Source organism: Phaethon aethereus (genome assembly GCF_964289735.1).
Source record: "Phaethon aethereus genome assembly, chromosome: 12".
Taxonomy (NCBI): domain Eukaryota; kingdom Metazoa; phylum Chordata; class Aves; order Phaethontiformes; family Phaethontidae; genus Phaethon; species Phaethon aethereus.
The window spans coordinates 12,281,445-12,297,396 of NC_138588.1; the positions used below are offsets into that span (position 1 = coordinate 12,281,445).

Here is a 15,952-nt window from a genome sequence, read left to right on the forward strand (position 1 = left end):
GTGGCACTTCAGGACATGGTTTAGGGAACATGGTTTAGGGGACATGGTGGCGCTGGATTGATGGTTGGACTTGATGATCTTGAAGGTCCTTTCCAACCTTAGTGATTCTGTGGTCAAAATAGAACTGAAAAAAACAATTCGTGCACTGCTTCAATAATTCAGAATCTTTCTTCCATACAATAACTTACTGATGAATTTGTCAACACATATTTCCACAGCATATTTCATAGCATTTATTTACTATATAGAAGTTATTTTCAGATGAGTTGTGTTATTTGGCTCAAACACTGTATTGCCTGCTCTTTTAATAGAGAGTTGAAAAATTTCCTGTTTGAGCATCAGCTAAGGATCAAAGATAGAACTTCAGCTTTGAACAGAAACACAGGTTGTACAAGATGCAATATTAAATACCTTTGCCTTATTCTAATTTAGAGGTCAGAGTGGGACGTCATATTGATACATGTATTATCACTGATTCTATATGAAATATGCTCTCCGCATGAAATACTGAACTACATGGAAGATAGGTTTCAGAAGATTACCACAAACTGGCAAGGGAACAATCAGTCATTTTAGTTCAGGTGAGCAAAATAAAATCAAATCATTAAGTTATTTTTAAAATTTATTAATCAGCACATAAACAATGAGTTCTTACTACTGAGAACCGAACATCTAAAAAGAAAAAAAAATACATCAACTAATCATTCAAGTCAGTCATGCACATGTCCCCACAATGCAGATGAATTCACTGCATGTAAAAATAGACAGGACAGATACACAGAAGTCTGTATAAAACTTGAAGGCGTTCATGTACTCAAATCCCACTTCTAATTCAAGTGAAAATTTAGAAATAGCGTAACAAAAAAAGCATATTCAAATAATTTTCAGTTCTTTCCAGTAGAACCAAAGCCACCTTCGCCACGTTCTGTATCATCTAGAGCCTGAAAGACATCAATTATAAGTTGGTTTAGTGTCTTAACTTGCCTTTTGTTTCTATACAACAGATATTGTCTGTCATACGTTTACTCATAACAATAGCTATAATTGAGAAACTAAACCAAAAAATGAGACATTTTAGAATACCTTTTTTGTACAAGTTTAAACAAATCCCACATTTTGAGACAACTGTTTCTAGTACATACTGAAGTGTTTCTCAAGTACCTGTTAACTCTGAAAACTTTAAAAAAAAAAAAAAAATCCACTTAAATGCATACAAAGCATCAAGATTTTTATTCAGGTAGCATTTAACCATGCAGCTTTAAACGCTGAAAGTAGTTTTAAAGCAAAGTATTTACCTATGCCATAAATTTCAACTTACATAGAACTATCTTAAACTATTAATTATTGAAAATAGCAGAAGTGTCTCCTTTTGGCAACTTACTTCAACTTCTTCAAGCTCAGGATAGCAAATGCGTTCACAGATGAGCTGGGCAATCCTATCTCCTTTTTTAACTGCAATGAAGTTAAAATATTATTAGTTTCTTCAAAAAAAGTGAACAATCAATACAAAGTTTAGACAGTCCCCTTTCAAGGGTATCAGAATGTACTAAAATGTACACACTTATTTGAAACCTAGTTAAGCAGACGTTAATAGCCCCAGAAAAATACAGGCTAAGATAAACTTGTGCTTAGGCCTTTTAATGTGAAGTTTCAGCAGCAATACCAGCTCAAGGCATCTCCCCTCATTCCTACTGCTATACTGTGGCATCTTAAGTGTCATTATGCATAAATACTGCAGAAATGGAGAGACAGGTATATGTATAATGTGGCTCCTTTTCTGAACTTGACCCAGGAACTGATTTCTCGGGGCAGGGGAAAAACCCAAACTGATAAAAGAAAAACAAAATTTCTGATTAGTACCCAGTCTGGTTCACAGAACTGCCATAAGAAGCTTGTGCTGTGATGTTACAGAAAAGGCCACAAAAACACTGGCAATATTGTAGCTGGTCCCTGAAGCTTAAAACTGACTGTTTGCAGAGAGACAGCATGATTAATGAAAATCATATCTTTAATACTCATATTTCCCAGGATCATAGAGAGGTGTTTATCTCAAATATTGCTCAGCTAGCTCGTTTTTTCTGCAGAGCAAGAAAGAAACTTAATACAAAGCTGCGCTTCAGTACAGCTTATGACTCTAAAGCTTAGCTAAGCAGGGGTGTGTGTTTGTTTGTTTTGGTTGGTGGTGGTGGTAGTGTGGTTTTGGGTCATTTTTCATGTTTCCTTGACAGGACAGTGCTAAGTTTCCATGTTTTTGTTAATTGCAAGAAGAAAAGTGTTCTCAGCTAATTCTAACTCTTCATAGACTTTTAAAGAAAAAGTGGTTTCTCATTTCCAGTTAAATGGCTGAAAACAGGCTCTGCCAACCTTAATACTTACCTTCAAAAGTCTCCTTGCCAAAATTGAAGAGTACCACACCAACATTTCCCCTGTAATCTTCATCAATAACACCAGCTGTCACAAGAAAGAATTAAGAGGGATAACCAGTTAATAAATGTTGTCAGTAGATTAGATAAATAGATTAGATAACGTTTGGATTAGCAGATTGTTGCAGTACCTCACATTGACATCCTTTATACTAGTCAGGCACAGTTAAACAATATATATGAAAACACTTAAATATCTAAAAATGCTAATCAATCTTGCAAAAAGAACTGAAAAACACCACCACGTATCAAGAAGTGTTTTACCACTGAACTACTAATTTTAGTTGTAACACCCTATCTGAAATCAAGACAGCTGTACCAAATTCAGGCTCCATTTGTTCTGCTAACTTCAGCTCTTTGAGTGTCAAGCTGAAATCTTTTCTTAACTCTAACACTTTATTTGAGAGCTATGGATTTGCACAGATCCAAACCCCATATCTCAGGGTAATGGAATTAAAGCTTTAAGGAATAGATTGTCATTCAGCTATACTGAAGTGTAAATACTGTAGAACAAGCTTGCTCTTATATTTTATATAACTGTATTAACTACATAGTTCAGGAGATTATCTACCAATACACATTAAAATAATCACATTATCCTTCTTTGGGGTTTTTCTCTCAGATACAGGAAACATATTTCCCATGGAAAAACTGGAGTTTGGTCTTCCTTGTGGACCAAAGTGTATGTTTTGAAATCTACTTGCAGAAGTAATTCAAATACTAAAATTACATGTCATTCCAAGACATTCCAAGACTCATATATACAAAGTACTACCTTTAGAGATTATAAACACCAGAGGAAAATTGTAGGATGACTATACCTTGAAGTTTTAATGTTGAACCACAACATACACACTTAAAAATAGAAAACTGAGGTGTGTTTGCTTAGTTCCTTCAGCTGTGTGAAAATATTGCAGTACATATGGTCCATAGTTACTGTACAATCTCTGCACCAGTTCTTGCATGAAAAAGGTGTATATATACAGCTCTCTCTCCTGTGTAATGTTACGGGTTAGTCCAAATCACATTTCTGAACAGCTTCCTAATTAAGGTGCTAGTAACACTGGGAGTATCCCAGTTCTGAAAATTCAGAAAACATGCAGTTCTCAAGTTAACTCACTGGTATTTAACTGCATTCAATTGCTTAAAGGGACACTAATTACAGAGCACTGTCAAAAGTAACAGTGAACAAGACATTGGGGTTGCTGTGCATGAATCAAACAGCATATGCTGTTTTCCAGAATCAAAAAAATTATTTTAAAAAAATCTTGAATGTAGCATTCAGTTCAGTTGATTTGGAGAGCTTGAGGTACCAAAGCTACATGCACACATCTTGTACTGTTTATTTGGTTTAGGTTAGACCAGCTTTCAGAAAGTCAACTACACATCAGTTAAATTGAGAATCACAGTGCATCGCTTTTATTGGTGATCACAGAGCTTTCTTGCACAATTTCTACCACAGTTCAATGTTGCAATTCAACACTTAAAATACTAAAAATCAATTTTGTTTATAAGCAAAAAAGGCTGAACTATAAAATAACATGAAAATTTTGCCTTCTTCTAGCCAAGTACTATTTCTTTCCCCTTTTTAAAATACCAGATAATCTAGAGCATTTACATAATTGCTAAACCAGGAGTGACATAAAGCATTAGCAAAGAGTGCTACACAAATAATTTGCTTTGTTTTATACAATAGTGGACACTGAGTTCATACTACATAGATGCATTACAAAGAGATTCAACGAACTTGTAACGGCAGCACAAATAACTTCAAGTATCACTCAAGTTCTGCAGTCAGTTGCCCATTAATTTGGTGTATTTGGTCACATGAGTCAATCAGCTGGAGAGCTGAAAGCCAGAACTCACATTTGGCACATAAAATTATGTACATATGCTCATAGATGCATATAAAAAGATCATTAGCTATTTGGATAAATTCTTAGTTTGACAAACCATTCTCAAAAATTGTACTTGATGTATTGGTTAACTGCCAATGAAGCTTTTTAATCTACCAGGCATTACTGCTACTTTCTGGCAGAGGGGAAAAAAAAAAAAAAAGTATCTAAAACTTAGCTTGTAATGGAGTAACTGGAGCTTAATGGCACATTTTGACCATCTATTTGACTACTGCTATAGACTGGCTCTCTAGGATTTGAAAGCTATATGATAACTAAATATGGAAAAGGCTGACGAAGATTTCTGTGGCTAAACTGAAGTCAGCAACACTGAAAACTTAAGTCACTTGTATTATTCACTAGAGGGGAAAAAAAAAACCCTCACTAAAACACTCTAATTCTCTAAGCTTAGCTATAAAGTAAACACCTTGTAATGGTTCTACAGATTGTATTGGATGTGTTTTCCAGCAGACAAGAATTGCACTTTCTGCACATTTCTGGGTGAAATCTTTCCATAGGATGCACAGAAGAAGAGCAGGCTGCTTCTTTAAAAGCTTACCCAACACAAACAGAACTTGCAATTAGAGTTGAAGTTATGTATTAAGAAAATAACATTTAAAAATATGTTTTCTGTCCAAAACGATTAGTCTAATGCTGTGCTGAAACACTGTCAAAGCCATGATAACTTCAAATTCTGTTAAAGGCACAGTTGGGTAAAGATTTTGTGAAATGAATTCCCTACCAATCATTTTCTCTTTAAACGTATTCTACTTCTGTTGACATAGTCTTACTGAGTTTAACCACTGTGTGGATTTTGAGTTTAAACTATTCTAGCTGTATCAAAGAACATATGATCTTTGGAAGATACAGAAAAATAGATCCAGGAAGACCTGGTCAGTTTTCCTTCTGTATAGGGTCACAAACTCACTCTGTGTAACCGGGTGTACTGGCAATACACATTAACATCCTTGGCATTCTGCTGTTCCGGAACAGCAAGTTGCAATAATTATATACACTGCTGAGGACTAAGGCACTTTTCTCAATTATGTGTATTGGATGGAAATAATCTAAGTAATTTTTGGAAAAATCATGCACTGGAATTGGCAGTCTGACATTCTGTCTTACTCTGTCAGAAGTTTGGCATGTCACTTGTTGGGAGAGCATCCACACCTAGCAGATGTGAATTCTGAACATATTGTCGCATGATCCCAATTTCCCCCCCTGACCCTTAGGACTTCTGGCACTGTATTTTTACTTAAATGGATAATGCCCTCATTGTGACAAAAGTACTTCTGGAGGACAAGTTAAAATTAGCTAACAATTATTTTGGTTTTGTTTTCCTTTAAATAAGAAGTCCTCTACTAACTGTCAGTAATAGTTTTTACTCATGGTTTGTCAACCGTCAGCTTTTTTTAAACCTGAACATGGGTCATCCTGCTAAGCACTCCTGGTTTTCTGCTGGTATTTCCTAGTTTAACTTTCAAATTGGACAGACTGTTACAGAGCATATGTATTTTTTCATATAAACAACAAAATGGTTTTAGAAGTGTTGCTTTAAAAGAACCACACCATAGCAGACCACATATACTACAGAGAGTCATAGGGGTGTCTAGAAACTTTGATTCCCATCTTAGTGCTCTTTTGTATGTTACCCAGCAAAAAAAAACCTTAAATGTAACAGACATGCAAGAATCAATTTTTATTTAAGACAAAGCCTGAACGACACAAAGCTGGCACAGATCACAGAATCATTAAGGTTGGAAAAGATCTTTACGATCACCATGTCCAACCATCGATCCAACACCACCATGCCCACTAAACCATATCCCAAAGTGCCACTCTACACATTTTTTGAACACTTCCAGTGATGTTGACTCCACCACCTCCCTGGGCAGCCTGTTCCAATGCTTGACCACTCTCTCCATAAAGAAATTTTTCATAATATCTAGTCTAAGATGCTCCCCTTTGCTCAGATGCTCCCCTTTAACCTCTGATATCAGAACTGTATCACAGGCACAGCCAGACAGAATAAAGTCGTTCTGCAGCAGCTCTAAATTATATTGGGAATTGCTTTGCTTTTTGGCTGGCATCACAAAGAGAAGGATGCCTAGTAACCCTTCCCCACCTTTAGAACCAAGCCTACAAGCAAGTAAAGGCTGAGTACCACTGTTTTAAGTAGTCTCTCTTGTTCAACACTGGGGGGCAACACAAATAACAAACCAACAAAACCCAAAAACCTAGCAAAGAAGAAAAGGCCTCAACTTTTCAGTACACTTTTCTTGTCAACTTCTATTATGATTCAAACTATAATGAGCTTGCAAAAAATGCGCTCCCTTGGCTCCCCGAGCACTTTTGAAGATACCCATTAGATGCATATTCTTTATGTCGTTACATCAGAAACATAGGCTTTGGTTCTTTTACTAAAATCTATTGCCAGAAAAACAATTGCTTAGGGTTTTAGGAGGCAGAAAACATTTTATTTAACTTAGAACTGTGTTCCTGTACAATTAGAACAACATAATACACATTTAGTGCTAGTTAAATTGCTGTGGTTACAGCTGTGCTCAGAGTAACTCCATAATAATCTTAGCAGTGAGGAAAACTGTGCAATGTAGATGCCATTTTACAATACTTAAGAGAATCTGCCTGTGCTCCAGTTAGCCCCACTGCAAAACTGGAATTGAACATTTACTTCATGTTGCAGTTATAGGTATATGGCAAAAAGACAGTGAGGCTCTCATAAAGGCTTCTGATTATAGGTATGCCTATAATAAAGTTTTTGAAGAGGTATCTCTGAATTTCTAACCAAAATTAAACAAAAGCTCAAAATATTTTTAAAAAACACCCTGTTATTCAAAACAAGTCTGTTGGTAGTACTGAACAAAAAAACCTAAACAGTAAAGACTTGTAGAAAGTGGGATTTTAGTTTTATTTCTGTTTCAAAAGGCTATCAATTTTTAAGTCAATGTACAATGTTATAAATTTAAATTTCATTTGCTTTACATAATTTATTATATTTTCATCAGCAAGAGTAAACTAAAGCTCTTTTAATCCTAATAATCAGTTCTACCCACAGTAATGGTGTATTCCAGTGCTTTCAATCATTCCTTTTGAATATCATTACTATATATTCTCTGTGTAACATATGCTATTGATTTAATTCATTCAGATCTTACACTCTTACACACTGAAAAGAATCACACATAGATTTTTAGTCAAAATGGAGAAAGCAGAATGTAAAAAGTAGTCTTTAAAGCCTAAACCAAGAAATACTCGTATGCCAGGCATTGCCTACAAAAGTACAATACGGTTGTTATTTAAAAAAAAATCAGTAATTTTTTAATGATTTAGCAGGTTTTAAAAAAATTATGCTAGCCTGGCTCTGAGTTATCTCCTTTTGCCAGACTACTAATGAAGCGATAATTACTTACTTACACATATTACAGTGTGAAATTAAGGCACTCCTGCAATCAAGATTTATAAAGTCTTAGTAAAAAGAACAAAAATCTTACCACCAACATCTATGAAGTGCTTTGCTGCTAAACCAGAACGCGGTGCTAGAAAACAAGAATTTTTTTGTCAATATAATAATTTGTTTCTTTTAAAACTCTTACACAGTATTTATAGGTTAGGTAGTGTGTTTGCACAGACACATAGCAGCAAGAACTGTTTCCACAGTCTTTCTAAAATAAAAATGATTTTACAGGAACTCCTGTGTTAACGTATATATTAAACAAAACAACAGCTGCTACAGGCTACAATAAATTGCAACCTTTAAGTGAGAAAAGCATATCTTTTTTTACACCACCAATTTCAGACTAGGTATCTCAAAGGAAGGTGGCTGGAGCACACAATGACTATCTATCTCAGTTTATTTCAAACCAGTGGTAGCCACCAAAAATAATCTCAAAAGACTATCAGATCAATCCATTCAGGTTACGATGGAAAACAGTATTTGGCAAGCACTTTACTAAGAAATACTATACACAAATAAAGTCAATGATGTGCAGGGTGGTTTTGTTTTTTGGTTTTGTTTTTTTTTTTAAGCTTACCTTAGCCTGCTTTTAATGAGGTGCTAAAATGTTACCCTGTTCTAAATTTTTTTTTGTCTGGGATAAGAGAAATGCACATGCACTCCCCTTTTAGATGAAAGGACATGGCAAACTCTGATCACGCTCTTCCCCAGTGGAGTGGCTACTGCTTTTTTCCACTTTGAGAATTCATACATAATTTAGAAAAAGAATGCAAAAAACATAACAAAATACCTTGTAGAGGTTCTCTCAAGTATTCTGTCACGAAACGTAGTCAAATTCTACTACACTAGTACTCTTACTTCAGGGTTAATTTTTAAACATCCAGGGGTGTATTTTCTGTATGTCCATTACCTACTTGTCTCTGCAATTCGAATTCTGAAACTGCAGAGAAATAACAAACTATTGCATAGCCTATAAAGTCGTGTGTAGATTATGAAAATTTTTCCTAATCATCTTTTTGTCATTTGACATACACCAAACCTCGTATGTATTTGACAAGAAATGTCTGTTACAAAGCTTAATAAATCGCACAGCCATTTAACACCTTTTTTGTGTAAGCTAGTTCTGAAAGCTTTAGGCAGAATTTAAATGTGAAGATGGTGTCAAACCTGTTCTGCAATGGCTCTGCAACCTATTTATAGCCTGTTTACTTACCTACTCGGCCATAGCACCCAGAAGGAAGTGCAATCTGAATGTCTGTTTTCACTACAGCCTTTTCCATGGGTGGTATCACACAGTCATAGGCACTACATTAAAGAAAGAAACACGAGTTTATATAGGATGCTTTGAAAATATTTTTCTGTCTGTGTCTTTAATTCTGTACAGCAGCGCACACGGCTTCCAGCTAGAAACATTATCAAACTGCCACAACTTCCTTTGGCAGGCAGCACCCAACAGCCAAGAGGAAAGCAGAAAAGCATGAGCTCTGGCAAGGGAGGACCCACATGCACTACCATTCTTCTACTTTTGATAGGAAGGCACCACCTAGTCAACTCTGGCACCAACAGCAACTCGGGCTGATGTGCCAAGCCTGACTTTTGGACAACGGCTGCATTGCTACCTAAGGAAATCGGTGCCGCAGCGTGACGACGCAGATCTCGGGAAATGAGAGAGGGATGGAGGAGCAAGGGAGCTAACGAACAGGCCAGCTCTGGCTTCTTCTACAGGGCTGGCGAGCCTCTCCGGGGGGCTCTGCTCAGCAAGACGGCCTGCCTCTCGAGGGCCCTCTCAGCCGCCGGAGCCCCAACCCAGGGGCTCGCCGAGCGGGCGGTAGCGCCTCTCCCCGACAGCAAACGGGCCGCGGCGTGGAGTGGGCCCCTCCCCTGGGTGGGGTACCCTCACCTGTATAGATCGTAGCCCGCAGCCCGAGCAGAGCCCCTGGAAGGGGCTGAGGCGTTCTCGGACAGCTTAGTGAAGCGGAGCCGCGCGATTGGCTCCCCGGGCACCGAGCCTTTCTGCCGCTTGCTGGGGGATGGCTGCAGGACGGCCTCGGAGGAGGGCATCGCTGAACGGGGACGGGAAGGCGAGAGAGACCTGCTGTCAGGGGGGCAATAGAGAAAAGCCCGCGCAAACCGGCACGGCCCACTGAAGGCGGAAACAGAGGGGGAAATCGCTCCATCCCCGTCCGCTCTCTGCGCGCTGCACCCTCGCCACCCCTCCCTGGTGAGAATGGCCTCGCCCGGCTCCTCCTCAGGGCCCAACTCCCCAAGCCCACACTGAGGGGTGTCTTGTGGCGCAGGTTCTCGCCCTACGGCGTCGGGTGGGATTCGCTGGTTGCGGCGCCTCGTCGCTCTTCCTAGTCACGACTGGGCGACCCGCGAGGAGTAGAGTCCATGGCAAGGGCGGCCCCCGAGGGGTATAGGGCAGGGCGCGGCCGGGCCGCGGTGCAACTGGGCAGCGTATGCTTCCCCCCACCGCCCTCTTACTGCGCCCGCGGGGGTGCAGGAGCCGCCTCAGGCGCCGGGCCAGCATAACGGCGTCGCTGTGTGGCGAGCGTGCCGCCCTCTGGCTGCCCGGCGCTCCCCGCCGCTGTCCGGCGGTAACGGGCTTTTGGAGCGCAGGCGGAGGGCGGCGGCGCCCCCTCTCCCCTACCCGGGTCTACCTGCCATGTGGCGTGCCGCGGCCCCTCCGCCGCCGGCCCGGCGCCGCGGGCCTCTGCGGAACACGGCGGTGGCGGTGCCGTGGAGCGGCGGGCGGACCCCCCGGGGCGCGCGGCGTTGCCGGGGGACGTGATTGCGGCTGCACGGCGGGCGGAGCCGTCGGCTGTCGCGTCCTTCTGCAAGTAGCCGCTCTCCTCCCTCCGTAAATGTCAGGCGATGTCAGAAGCATTTGCTTTATGAAAGGAAAAGAGCTGCTCCGTGTGGAGGCTGTAGAGAGGAAAAACTATCAGTGCTCTGCCTGCCTTGTCCTTCTGTCTCGGAGCAGAATACTTCCATGATTTCACCGTCTTTGATTTTGATATTTTCCTCTTGCCATCCCATCTGTGAAAGACTTCCCTAATTCCCCCTAGTTCTGCGTGCTGTGGGCTGACGAGTACCCATCGGATTCATGGTTGCAAAACTTGCACTTGGCCACTCTGATGGACGTATTTTTCTCTGTGCAAAATAGCACCTTTTTTTTTCGTTAAAAAGACCAAAGTGTATGTGATTGTTTCCTTGCTATGTTAACATTTTTTAAGTGCAGCCAGGTGGCAGTGAAACCATTGCTACACATTGCAGTCCAATTATGAAAAATATTTTTAAGAATGTCGGAATTTGAGGTTTTATTTATTGCTGTTCAGCACTTTCAGTACGCACTGTTTGAATGACAATGTGTATGTATCATAGACCTATGTGAAAAGGCTACTTAGAATATTTCATGACTTTTCTGATTGACATTTTTAAGAATTTAAGTTGTATCAAAATGAATATCTAATTATCAATGGTTATTTCTACAGGCAGAACTTTATAGAGGTTACAACAGCTTCCTGCATTGTAGTGTAGAAAAGGACTAATTTTATGAATGGCTTGGCTCAGTGAGGCAGGCTGGATTCTACACTACGTCTAAGGTAGCTTGAAAGTCCATGAATAATAGATAGGAGGACTTATCCAAAGATGTTATCGAGGAGAAAGGTCTCAACCAAGTGACATTTTTTTACAAGGAAAAAAAAAACCCCTGTGCTTAAAGTCTGCACAAGTTTGCCTTGGTCCTGGGAATGTGCTTTTTGCTCTGTAGATTGTCACTTGGTCAATATTCTTGCATTCTTCTTTGCTGATTGCACTGCTCTCCATTTGGCATTTCCTCCTGACTTTGAAAAACAATAGATAAACTGAAATTATCTGCCTTTTACCTAGATCGAGAGTAGGAGGGGAGGCTGCCTTGCTGTACACAGAGAAACATAGGGGTTCTTTCAGGGATAATAATCCATAAAATTCTCCTCACTGAAGTTTTGATGTTAGAATGAGCATAATTAGAAAAAAATTGTGGCTTTAAAAGAGAGATTCCCCACCCCAGTCTCACTTAGAACAGCTGTCTCTCTCTCAGTGATTAAGGCTTGTAATTTAAAAGGCTGCTGTGAGGGTGTTTATTTATAATTAAGCTCTATTTTTGATCATATGTTTTGCTGTACAGTGTGGGGGGCTGTGGAATTTTGCCATGGCTTTTTACTCTGTTCCAGCACAACCTTAGTGCTTTATTTTGTTTGAAACTGAATTTCCTCTGATTAAATTCCAGCAATGGCATGACTGTGGGTTATTGCTCTTGTTATTTGTGGAGAATGTGAGCTAAAATTTGCTATATTTGTTTGTTGTTGCACTGGCACAGCTATGTTTTCTATTTTTCCTAGCAGAGTCAAGGCCAGTGCGAGGTGTTCCCTCAGCAGTGCTGGCCATGCAGCCTTGATGGGCTACGCACCTGCCAAGGGGCCATGCCAACCAGGTACTAGAATGAATAGATATTTAAACAGTGGTCTGAAGTATGCTGAACCGCACTGTTATGAACCCTTGATTTTCCTCACCTGTAACTTGAGGGCTGAGTCACCCATTTGGCGAACAGCTGCAGCACTTTAAGTGTCTATTGCCCCTCTGGCAACAGTTACAATCAGGTAGCGGGGGAGAGAGAGCAGGATCTTGGAGTGATCCTCAGTCTCTTCGTTGAAGTCCAATGACAGTCAAAAGAGCTGAGGCAGCAGCCTGATGGAGACCACTGAACCTCAAACTGCAGAGGCTGAGGGTTACTCAAATTCTGTAATCCCAGCTTTGCTGATAAGTCAGGGGCCTCTGCCAGAGGGGAGATGGCAAACAGGTATGGGGAGTTACATGAGTCAATAATAGCTAAAACACCGTAACTGTTTGCCTCCTATCTACATCTTCAGTGCTAATTCATGTTACCTGTTGTTATATCTGTTACTTGTAGACCATTAATCAGCTGCTGAAACTGCTTTTGCCTTAAAGAAGGTGTTGAAATACCATGTGGAATCATGAAAAAGAGGGAAAGATGAGGGATGTCTGAGAAATTCTCATTTCTGAGAATGAAGTGCAGCTTGTTTGGCTAGCCAGGAAAGCTTTTTGTAGGACTTTTCAAAGATGTAATGAAAAAAGCAGAGGTTTAAGACAGGTGAAATTTACTATGGAAGCGACTGGAGCCTTGTACTTTGTGATTATGATGATTAAGTGGAGACATTCCTTTGGGTGTGATGTATGCTAGCAGCATCCTCTTTGCACAATGTGGCTTGAGCAGTTGCAGCTGTTTATCCTCAGAATGTGATACCTTTTTGGTTAGGTAGCTTTTCTACTTGTTGATTTAAAAATAAAATTAACAAACAAAACAAAAAACCCAAACCAAAACTAATCTCTGCTGGGGACTGATAAATCTAGTGAAAGGCATGTTGGAATACTGCTGTTCTGGAACACTGGATGGGGACTGCTATTACTGTTATGGAACACCATGCCCTGGGGGTGTGTGGTCAAGATGGGCAACTTGCTAGTTGTTGTAAAAAGGCTAAAAGAGAGCAAATTCTCTGAATTACAATGAAATGCCATCTTTGATACCTGCTTGAGCTCCACTAACGTTAGGAGGGAAAGGTAAGATTCACTGATGAGAGGAGCAGTAGTGGATCATTTTAACAGGCCCTTAGGCACAAGCGTAGCTATGCAGGATGCCTAGACTTTTGAAGCAAGACTCAAAATATTCTTTATTCTTGCTTCATAGCCATGGTATTTTCACATTTTAATGTCCCTGGTCACCTTATCTATGCTTGCTTTTGTTGTGGCTGATCAAATCAACCCTAGATTATATAAACCTGCAGAGCTGGTAGTGTGATATAAGATCAAAATGTGCTAGACAGCTTTAGAGCCATGTTTTTTCTAGAGATGTCAAACTTGTAATTAGAATTCAGTTATTAACATGGTGATTAAAATTCAGCAGTTCTTATATGCATAATGCATATAAAAGAGGAAGTGTCTGTTACAGAGTGGGAAAGGAGGTAGGTGGACTAACAAAATTTTGCAACTGAAGTTGCAATTTAAGGGTCCATAATTAGTATGCTCTCCAAATTGGTCGTGTATACACTTCAGAAATCATGGTGAGGAACAAGAAGCAAAAGCTCCTAGGAAACTGTTGTGTTGCAGTTGTGAATTTGTGGAAATAACACTTTCAGGGAGTTAAGCACTGTTGCATCGAGAGTTTGTGCTCCTCGTTATAAATCTGATAATGTAGTATGGATACATCTTCTAATTGACCACTGTAGTCTAAGCAGGGAGTTTTACAGTGCTGTGTATGTTAGTACTTAGTTTTTGATGGCTGTTCATTTAGAAACGTACCTCTTGGGATTTATTGTTGCAAAGACTGCAGTGATGTGTTTGTGAGAGAAAAATGCAAATAGTATTGAAAGTGCTGTTGCTAGTATATACTGTGCTCTTTTTCTTTTTGGATCTGCTTAGATCACCCAACTCAGTTTGGGCTGAGGTTCCCTGTAGGTTGAGAATTACAGTATTTGGGAATATTTAGGAAACAATCACCACTCGTACATAATTGAAGGACTTAATGCAAGTGTGTAACTCCTGCCGGTCGTTCAGTAAGAAACACACTTACAGAAGGCCTAAGTGGAGCCTCCCTAAAAGGTCTTTTTCTTTCTGTTGACTGCCTGCGTACCACATGCAGATTGTACTTGTTTGGTGTCTGAAGTGAGGTGGAAAGGATGGTGGCCATTGCAATTCTACAAAGGTGGAAGGACCTGACAGCATGTAACAAGCTCCTTTATCACTGCTAACATCACTGTGAAGGATGAGAATAATCTCCGTTTTGCAGGTGCAGAATGTGAGGTTTGGTTTGCTTAGAGCTGTGCAAGAAGCCTAGTATATCTAGGACGTAAACTCGTATATCTGTGTCATGAAGTTAAACTGCAAAATGATCCTTCAACCCGGTTGTAAATGTGTAGGAAGGAGTGAAGGAAGAACATTATGAGAAAATATTGGTATTTTGTATCCTGTCTTTAATAGATGGAGAAAATAAAAGATGGATTATTGGGCTACATTACCATGTTCTGATGAATTGCTGCTGTTGAACTTGGAAAAATATGAATATCAAATATTTGTCATTTTTGGAGATGGAGTGCTAGATCCTCTGCAAGTTAAATTCTAATAATTCAAGCAAAGATGGAATCTGAGTCCTGCTTTAAAGTAAACATTTAGTGAAATTCAGGGACCACTGGCTTTCCATGGGCTTAGATTTAAGTTGATCTCTGAAAAGGAGTTGCAGATCTACAGTAATTAAATTATCTGCATTCCTTGATGGTCTTTAATTTAAATAATGCTTACACATAGGATATAGCTTTCCCCATTAAAAAGAGAAGCTGTTTTTACTGAGAGCTGAAATGATTAAGTACTATAATGTTGCAGAATAGAAAATAGAAAAATGACATAATTTAATGGATTTCCTTTATTTTAAGCTAGTGTATAATGAATATTATTTAGAAAGTCTAAAAATAAGAGAAATATTTTATGTAAATCAAAAAATAAGGCATTCAACTCAGCTAATGGAGTTTTTGTTGTTTTCTAATCACATAAATCACTGTACATATTATCCTGAAGTATAATGACAGATTGTATTAACCCTAACATTCATAGCAAATATTGTCAGAATATTTAGTATTTCACTAATTTCTTTATGACATTTACTTACCATATTTAATTATTGCAATCATACATTCCATTCCATGTCAGAGCTTGAAAATTCATTATCAAGTCTTGTCATGTATTGTCCATATTTTTATATATTTAACCTTTTTTGTTTGTCAGTTAATTAGAAGCATTTGAATTAATATAAATTAGCAGAACAATTTAGGTAAAAGCAACTGCTCTAGGCATAAATCTTAATTTGGCAATATTATAATTAAACAGCATCACAGGTATTCTACTTGCATTATGAGTTTATGACTTTGACCTGATGGATACCATACAGGTTTTTTTCTCTCTCCCAAGTTAGTGCATTTGATTGTAATCCTCCTGTGTGTCTATTAGCAACTATGACAGTACTATTTGAAAGAAGTATTTATTTATAGATTTAATGCTTTTTGTGTTGTAGCAGTTAATTTTGGCTTTCTAGGATAAATATCAAAAGCATT

At 39.2% G+C, this 15,952-nt stretch overlaps 1 protein-coding gene across 1 annotated transcript; it reads right to left on the reverse strand.

The window, feature by feature from the left end:
* Window positions 1–356: 356 nt before the first annotated feature.
* DUT (deoxyuridine triphosphatase) lies at window positions 357–9,856 on the reverse strand. The gene is made up of 6 exons (XM_082005118.1): window positions 9,694–9,856; window positions 9,007–9,098; window positions 7,831–7,875; window positions 2,377–2,451; window positions 1,382–1,452; window positions 357–941 (listed from the first exon to the last, which is right to left on the reverse strand). The coding sequence occupies exons 1-6, from the start codon at window positions 9,852–9,854 to the stop codon at window positions 885–887; spliced, it is 501 nt and encodes a 166-aa protein (XP_081861244.1). The 5' UTR covers window positions 9,855–9,856; the 3' UTR covers window positions 357–884.
* Window positions 9,857–15,952: the final 6,096 nt, after the last annotated feature.

What these genes read in the sequence shown, in the direction of transcription:
- DUT (XM_082005118.1), bottom strand. Translation starts at nt 9,854, where the DNA reads ATGCCCTCCTCCGAGGCCGTCCTGCAGCCATCCCCCAGCAAGCGGCAG. An exon ending in GCGGGCTACGATCTATACAG is followed by an intron (nt 9,099 to 9,693) that starts GTGAGGGTACCC and finishes TCTTTAATGTAG; the next exon opens with TGCCTATGACTGTGTGATAC. An exon ending in GCACTTCATAGATGTTGGTG is followed by an intron (nt 2,452 to 7,830) that starts GTAAGATTTTTG and finishes TTCTTGTGACAG; the next exon opens with CTGGTGTTATTGATGAAGAT.